This window comes from Octopus sinensis, linkage group LG7, assembly GCF_006345805.1.
Source record: "Octopus sinensis linkage group LG7, ASM634580v1, whole genome shotgun sequence".
NCBI classification, from domain to species: Eukaryota; Metazoa; Mollusca; class Cephalopoda; order Octopoda; family Octopodidae; genus Octopus; species Octopus sinensis.
The window spans coordinates 5,877,712-5,886,454 of NC_043003.1; the positions used below are offsets into that span (position 1 = coordinate 5,877,712).

At 39.3% G+C, this 8,743-nt stretch overlaps 1 protein-coding gene across 1 annotated transcript; it reads left to right on the forward strand.

Annotated features, from left to right (window-relative positions):
• Positions 1–7,337: 7,337 nt before the first annotated feature.
• Positions 7,338–7,763, forward strand: LOC115213948 (eukaryotic translation initiation factor 3 subunit A-like). The gene has a single exon (XM_029782951.1). It carries the CDS (start codon positions 7,338–7,340, stop codon positions 7,761–7,763), a length of 426 nt encoding a protein of 141 aa, XP_029638811.1.
• Positions 7,764–8,743: the final 980 nt, after the last annotated feature.

Below are 8,743 nucleotides of genomic sequence, written 5' to 3' on the forward strand. Positions count from 1 at the left end.
ATGTCAGACCTACTCCGGAAAAGAAGCCGTATTTTTAGAAGATATACAGTATGTAGAGAGGTTAATTTCCAGGCATCACTATGGAACAATAGACTATGGCCAATACTGTCGATATTATAATGGCAGACACAGTTTCTAGAACATCTTAATTAGTCCATTTCTCAACTCATTCTTCTCACATTCCAATTCTCACAGTTTTCATCCGCAGAGATTTTTCTCTCGCCTTTTTGTCATTTCTCAAATATTCATTAAAACAACAACAAAAAAAAACACAATTGTCTATCTTACAGGATATTTTTACTCTTGTGTGGTTATATGTGTTTCCAGTTCTTGTAGGAATACTTTGCACTGAATATATCAACTCGATAAAAATTTACTTTAGGTTAAACAACAGCAATAGCGTCGATGAACAGTTCGTATTTGTCATAAAACAGCTAAAATAGCTAAAAACCAAACTTGTTAAATAAATGTCTTATTGTAAACCTCGGTCACTATGAGAAGCTTCAAATTGAATAGCATCTCCATCAACAGGTATTTCTATTCATTCAATGGCACCTGTATCACCGAGGCACCAGTGCACTGAACTAAATGGAAATCGGATAATATTATTGAAAATAATTATGACTTTTTCGGCTCAGGAATTTCTATGTACACAAACTTAATTTATCCGACAAAACTTCACGAAGAGGATTTTTCAAAATGTTTTCTTCAATTCATCTGACGTCTTTCTCTTACTGGAGGAACAATCATTTATGTTTTTACAGAACAGAATTATGAAAATTTGAAATTTTAAGAAGACCTAACAGTGAAAGTCTTCTAAATAATATACTAGACCTTCGTCTTTTCTGTATATATATATATATACTAGCAGTATCGCTCGGCGTTGCTCGGGTTTGTAAGGGAAATAACTATATAAGCATTTTTAGAGATGTAAAGTATAATAGCCATCTCAATATGGCTAACCACAAAGGGGGGGGGGGTTACTGTAGCTTTTTACGTTCTGAGATTCAATAATAAATTTTTAGAGAGTTACTTCCCTTATATATGCCAAAAATGCATTAAAAATGGGAAAAATTGATGGTAAATTATTTTTGAAATCGTAGACTCATCGTAGACGCGCGCTAATACCCAGAAGCGCTTGATATGAATCATGACTATAAGATGCCCGGTTTTGGTTAAACTGCACCGCAAAATGTGGGAGTAGTTAGGAATCTAAATCGTAGGAGACAGACAGCACACAACCTCACTTTTATATATAAAGACTAGCAGTATCGCCCGGCGTTGCTCGGGTTTGTAGGGGAAATAACTATGTAAGCATTTTTAGAGAGTTATAGTAAAAAAATGCATTAAAATGGAATAAAAAATGATGATAATTTTTTTTTTTAAATCGTTGACTCAGTGTCTTCAAACCATGAAGTCGTTGTTCTAAAAGAACGCTGGTCTCCTTGACAACGCTTTACGACGTTGATTTCCTTACACTCCCTTCCCCACAGCTTCACGAGGGAGGGAAGAAGGGGGAGAAGCAAACAGGTGCAGGTGTGACCATGGACGCCAACTCCGCCGCCATCGACACACGAAAAATTATGCATTAAAATGGAATAAAAAATGATGTTAAATTATTTTAAAAATCGTAGACTCATCGTAGACGCGCGCTAATACTCAGACGGGTTCGATATGAATCACGACTCTAAGATACCCGAATTTGGTTAAACTGCACCGCAAAATGTGGGAGTAGTTAGGAATCTAAATCGAAGGGGACAGATACTCACACAACTACAGTTTTATTTATATACTAGAGTTTTATATATATAGATATATATATATATATATACAAAGAAGTAAATATATGGCACAACGAAGTACCGATATTTACTGGAAATAGCGAACGTAATAATACGACGCTAATGTATAGCTTCACCGCGTATGTACTAGCAAAAATGCGTGTGAGCAACAAACTAGAAAAAATTGTCTTACCTCCAGGGAGAACATCTGAAAGATAAAATACCTGGAAAAGGATAATGTGGGACCTGCGCAGGCTTCAGATTTTTCAAGATATGTCTGCCACCCATAATGCCATTACACTCGACTGAAACGCCGAAACGCTAACAGCACGAGAACGGTGAAGAAGTTTCAATAAATTAGTAATGCAATATTAGAGTATTGCTTTCCAGTAAAGAATAGCCCGTGAGGGAAAAATATACAAAGAAGTAAATATATGGCACAACGAAGTACCGATATTTACTGGAAATAGCGAACGTAATAATACGACATAAACTTGATCTATTTCAGATGTTACCATAAGTTGTGCCATATATTTACTTCTTTGTATATTTTTCCCTCACGGGCTATTCTTTACTGGAAAGCAATACTCTAGTATTGCATTACTAATTTATATATATATATATATATTACTCTTTTTCTCTTTTTACTCTTTTTTACTCTTTTTACTTGTTTCAGTCATTTGACTGCGGCCATGCTGGAGCACCGCCTTTAGTCGAGCAAATCGACCCCGGGACTTATTCTTTGTAAGCCCAGTACTTATTCTATCGGTCTCTTTTGCCGAACCGCTAAGTGACGGGGACGTAAACACACCAGCATCGGTTGTCAAGCAATGCTAGGGGGACAAACACAGACACACAAACATATACACACACACTTATATATATATACATATATACGACAGGCTTCTTTCAGTTTCCGTCTACCAAATCCACTCACAAGGCATTGGTCGGCCCGGGGCTATAGCAGAAGACACGTGTCCAAGATGCCACGCAGTGGGACTGAACCCGGAACCATGTGGTTGGTTAGCAAGCTACTTACCAAACAGTCACTCCTGCGCCTATATATATATATATATATATATATATATATATATATATTATATATATATATAAGGCAACCCGCACGTTGAACTACTTTAAGGACATTAAACAACCTCTATAATAGCCCCCACCCTAGGTCCAATCCAGTTTACTCTTTCCTTCGCTGACCCTTAGCCTATCGATATGCCCATTCGTTTGTGAGCCTTCCTGCTCTCATTTCCCGTTTATCAAAGAGGTGGAGGCGATGGGGATGATAGTGGCGGTGGTGATAGTGGTGGAGGAGAAGGCAGTGAAACCAAAGGTATTGATGGTAGTAGCGTCAGAAGTCTGAATGGTCTGTGTATGGCAGTTGTGGTGGCGATGGTGGTGGTACTGGTGATGGTGATGTTGATGGTTGAAACCATAATCAACAGAGGGAGAGAGAGAGAGAAATAAAGAAAGGTTAGACAGAAAACATTGTACTGACCCCGAATGGGAAGACAAAACAAATATTGTTTATCACGAGGTTTTGCAATAATTTCCAAGTCGACGAATTATGTCATTATTTTGATAAAAATTGTTCATTGCTCGAAAAGTATTCGCCAAGTTTGATAAAATTTAAAACATTTTTAAGTATTTAAGGATGTAGTCAATTTATGAAGTGTCATTGTTGGGCCCAAGCCCCAATGAAGAGCCTTCGGGTGGTTAGTATATATGTATGTTATGTACGTGTGTATGTATATGTATATATGTATCTCTCTCTCTCTCTCTCCTTCTCTCTCTGTATATTTATAAGGCAGAGCTTACTGGAAGCAAAGCCAGAAATCCAGGATCTTGAATTATCCAGTAAAATCTTTTTTGCTACTTTATTTTGTCTCTCTGTCTCCTCTCTTGGCATGATATGGACATTTAAGGTGGTTTTAGGGTCAGGGTTTTGACTGCTATTTCAGCATGGGGGTATCTCTCAGATACCCTAATCTATAGTTTTAATTAATTATTACAATTGTATGTATATAGATATATACACACACACATGGGTTTTTTTAAATTTATTTGTTTCTAATACACTTTTCTGTCCTGGTGAAATGCAGGGTTAGAGTTAAGTGTTTTTGCGGAGAATGTTTGATTAATTCATGGTTACTAAAAGCTGTTTCAGTAATGAATAATTAGAAAGAACAGAACTGTAGATAAATGTCACAGAAAACTAAATAAAATTCAATTATAACTGTCAAAAACGGAATATAATTCGTCTAGCGAGGCAAATTAATCTATACAAATAATAATAATTAGATATATTTTAAAATTTGGATCTCAGGCGATTTTTACGATGAGTGTAAAAAGTGTTCGACCAACAGAAGTTATTTAGTATATATTTAGTGCCATTACATTATTTCTATTGCTTTATTTATTGGTCATTGTAGTTGTGTCAACTAAGTAGAATAATTTTCACTGAGGAGGTAAAGCAAGCACGAAACGTGGCCATTCATTTGCCTAATTGACGTTTACGAGCCAGATTCAATCTAATCTACTTTTCTATCGTCTAAAATGATTATCACCTGATATTGCTTGGGGAGGGCTGTTATCTCCCTTGCTTGTTCTTTTGTTAGATTTAAACAATCTTCAGGGAATTTTTGTTGTATTAATTATTTGGATAATCTCAGACGATCAAATCTTTATTATGTTTAGTAAGTTAAAGAAATGATGACATCTACTCTTTATATGCAAATAACAATGATAATCAACGATCGAATTTGCAGTAAATAATGAAAAATACATTTGATAACACTTTATAATATTTATTAATTAATATTTTTATCCACTGAAATTTTGATCGTCAGTTTTCTTAAAAGAATCTAAATAGCAGATATGTGAGCAGTTCGTTAATCTTTAATAATCCTTCGGATAGTAAATGATGTACTTAGTAGCAACAACAATAACATGAACAACCACAAAACGACAAATATCACAAGAACAATTTCACATAGCTTGTTTAGTGGCGTTTACATTATTTTAGCAAATCCTAACCTAATCTTTGCCAAAATTGCACGAAAACTACATAAAAACGCAAAGTATAATATTCCAATCTTGAACCTAATCAATGATATTTTGTCTTTTATGTAAACAGATAGTTCATGGGTAATGAGAAACCCTTAGAAAGTCCAACATCGCAATGCAAATGTTTCTTTCTTGATCAGAAGGATAAAGGCAGAGCCCGTGACATTGTTTTAGTTTACTGTACTAAAGGGTCAGCAACACAATAGCCATGAGTTTATATTTTTTATCAGGTCAGGTAAGAACAAATTCAAGACGTGTTATGATACAATATACATTTTTTATCCAAGCAATTTGAAACTTTGTCGACAAAACGATAAGATTTCTTAAAAGTATCTTGATCGATTACGTCTAAGATAGTATGGTGTATACTAGAACATGCTCTAGTGTACTACAACTGATTCATCTGTTTGACCGTCTTTATAAACCGTTTTTACTGAGAAAGCTTATATTTTCATTAAAATATCAGACGTCTTAAATATAAAGTTCGATATTTTCCATTTTGTCGATAGGCCTCTAGATCGTTAGCCACTACACACATTTCTTTATCTCTTTGTTTTTTTCTATGTCCCTTTCTGTAGAAGAGCGTAGGCTAGAAACGTAAAAGGCTTTTTCTATTCCTGTGCGTTATACTAATACATCTGTTTGTTTTGTACACCACCTGTCTTCGTCTTCTGTTTTTTTCGTAAATTCTCCTCTATATATTTTACTTTGTATCTGTAAATCCTCTCACAAATAATTTCTCCAACTGTTTCAAGCACAATTTCTATCTTTCTCCATCACTGAATGCCCCATTCCAGATTCCTCTTTCTATTGTGAGATATTTCTTTTGCACCGCTAAACTTTCTTCTGTACATTTACAATGTTTTTTCGATTGGCTTACAAGTTTTCACAAGATTTTCATTCCTTGTTTTTCCCTCTGGTTTTATTGATACTGCTTTTTTTTTCCTTCTGTTCTTTTCTGTCTGCTCCATTATCAACAATTTCCACGTCGTTACGATGCACTTCTGCCTGCAAGTCTACTTTGCACTGATCCATCCATCGTCCATACAGACAAACACCGGCGTCGTCCTAGAGTAGTGAAGGTCATCAAAGACATTCGTACAGATAGTAGGTCGTATTAGCCTATATGGGTGACTACCTGTATCTGTGCGTGTTTGATCTTTGAGTATTATTCGTTACGAGAGTGCAGATAGCACACGATGTGTATCTTTACGTATATAAGCCATTCAGAAGTCGGGTATTGTGTAGTTTAGTCATTAAGCTTGTCGGGTTTGTCGCTTCAGATTCTGTTTGAGAGAAATGGGACGAGACTAGGAGAGTAATTTGCATTACTGTAGTGTGTGTGTATGTTTGGATCTATGTATTGTTCTAAGTGTGTGTGTGTGTGTGTGTGTGTGTGTGTGTGTGTGTGTGCGTGGTGTGGTGTGAGTGCACGAGTCCTGATGTGCATAAGTGTGCATCTGTATGTTTGTTGATGAATCCATGTAGCTGCTGCTAGAATGTGTGTGAGTGTGCTTCTTGAAGTGGATACATGCGTCATGCTCAGTCGACGATGGCAGAAAGGGCGGATGAGAGCAGCAGGTAAACCAGGGTGGATGAGAGCAGAAGATAAACCAAGTTGGATGAGAGCAGAGGATAAACCCGGTGAATGCGAGCAGAAGATAAACCAGGGTGGATGAGAGCAGAAGATAAACCAGGGTGGATGAGAGCAGAAGATAAACCAGGGTGGATGAGAGCAGAAGATAAACCCGGTGAATGCGAGCAGAAGATAAACCAGGGTGGATGAGAGCAGAAGATAAACCAGGGTGGATGAGAGCAGAAGATAAACCAGGGTGGATGAGAGCAGAGGATAAACCAGGGTGGATGAGAGCAGAAGATAAACCAGGGTGGATGAGAGCAGAAGATAAACCAGGGTGGATGAGAGCAGAAGATTAACCAGGGTGGATGAGAGCAGAAGATAAACCAGGGTGGATGAGAGCAGAGGATAAACCAGGGTGGATGAGAGCAGAAGATAAACCAGGGTGGATGAGAGCAGAAGATAAACCAGGGTGGATGAGAGCAGAAGATAAACCAGGGTGGATGAGAGCAGAAGATTAACCAGGGTGGATGAGAGCAGAAGATAACCAGGGTGGATGAGAGCAGAAGATAAACAGGGTGGATGAGAGAGCAGAAGATAAACCAGGGTGGATGAGAGCAGAAGATTAACCAGGGTGGATGAGAGCAGAAGATAAACCAGGGTGGATGAGAGCAGAAGATAAACCAGGGTGGATGAGAGCAGAAGATAAACCAGGGTGGATGAGAGCAGAAGATTAACCAGGGTGGATGAGAGCAGAAGATAAACCAGGGTGGATGAGAGCAGAAGATTAACCAGGGTGGATGAGAGAAGATAAACCAGTGTGGGTGAGAGCAGAAGATAAACCAGCGTGGATGAGAGCAGAAGATAAACCAGGGTGGATGAGAGCAGAAGATTAACCAGGGTGGATGAGAGCAGAAGATAAACCAGGGTGGATGAGAGAAGATAAACCAGTGTGGGTGAGAGCAGAAGATAAACCAGGGTGGATGAGAGAAGATAAACCAGTGTGGGTGAGAGCAGAAGATAAACCAGGGTGGATGAGAGCAGAAGATAAACCAGGGTGGATGAGAGCAGAAGATAAACCAGGGTGGATGAGAGAAGATAAACCAGGGTGGATGAGAGCAGAAGATAAACCAGGGTGGATGAGAGCAGAAGATAAACCAGGGTGGATGAGAGCAGAAGATAAACCAGGGTGGATGAGAGCAGAGGATAAACCAGGGTGGATGAGAGCAGAGGATAAACCAGGGTGGATGAGAGCAGAAGATAAACCAGGGTGGATGAGAGCAGAAGATAAACCAGGGTGGATGAGAGCAGAGGATAAACCCGGTGGATGAGAGCAGAAGATAAACCAGGGTGGATGAGAGCAGAGGATAAACCCGGTGGATGAGAGCAGAAGATAAACCAGGGTGGATGAGAGCAGAAGATAAACCAGGGTGGATGAGAGCAGAGGATAAACCAGGGTGGATGAGAGCAGAGGATAAACCAGGGTGGATGAGAGCCGAAGATAAACCAGGGTGGATGAGAGCAGAGGATAAACCCGGTGGATGAGAGCAGAAGATAAACCAGGGTGGATGAGAGCAGAAGATAAACCAGGGTGGATGAGAGCAGAAGATAAACCAGGGTGGATGAGAGCAGAAGATAAACCAGGGTGGATGAGAGCAGAAGATTAACCAGGGTGGATGAGAGAAGATAAACCAGTGTGGGTGAGAGCAGAAGATAAACCAGGGTGGATGAGAGCAGAAGATAAACCAGGGTGGATGAGAGCAGAAGATTAACCAGGGTGGATGAGAGCAGAAGATAAACCAGGGTGGATGAGAGCAGAAGATAAACCAGGGTGGATGAGAGCAGAAGATAAACCAGGTGGATGAGAGCAGAGATAAACCAGGGTGGATGAGAGAAGATAAACCAGGGTGGATGAGAGCAGAAGATAAACCAGGGTGGATGAGAGCAGAAGATAAACCAGGGTGGATGAGAGCAGAAGATAAACCAGGGTGGATGAGAGCAGAAGATAAACCCGGTGGATGAGAGCAGAAGATAAACCAGGGTGGATGAGAGCAGAAGATAAACCAGGGTGGATGAGAGAAGATAAACCAGGGTGGATGAGAGCAGAAGATAAACCAGGGTGGATGAGAGCAGAAGATAAACCAGGGTGGATGAGAGCAGAAGATAAACCAGGGTGGATGAGAGCAGAAGATAAACCAGGGTGGATGAGAGCAAAAGATAAACCAGGGTGGGTGAGAGCAGAAGATAAACCAGGGTGGGTGAGAGCAGAAGATAAACCAGGGTGGATGAGAGCAGAAGATTAACCAGGGTG

What these genes read in the sequence shown, in the direction of transcription:
- LOC115213948 (XM_029782951.1), top strand. Translation starts at nt 7,338, where the DNA reads ATGAGAGCAGAAGATAAACCAGGGTGGATGAGAGAAGATAAACCAGTG.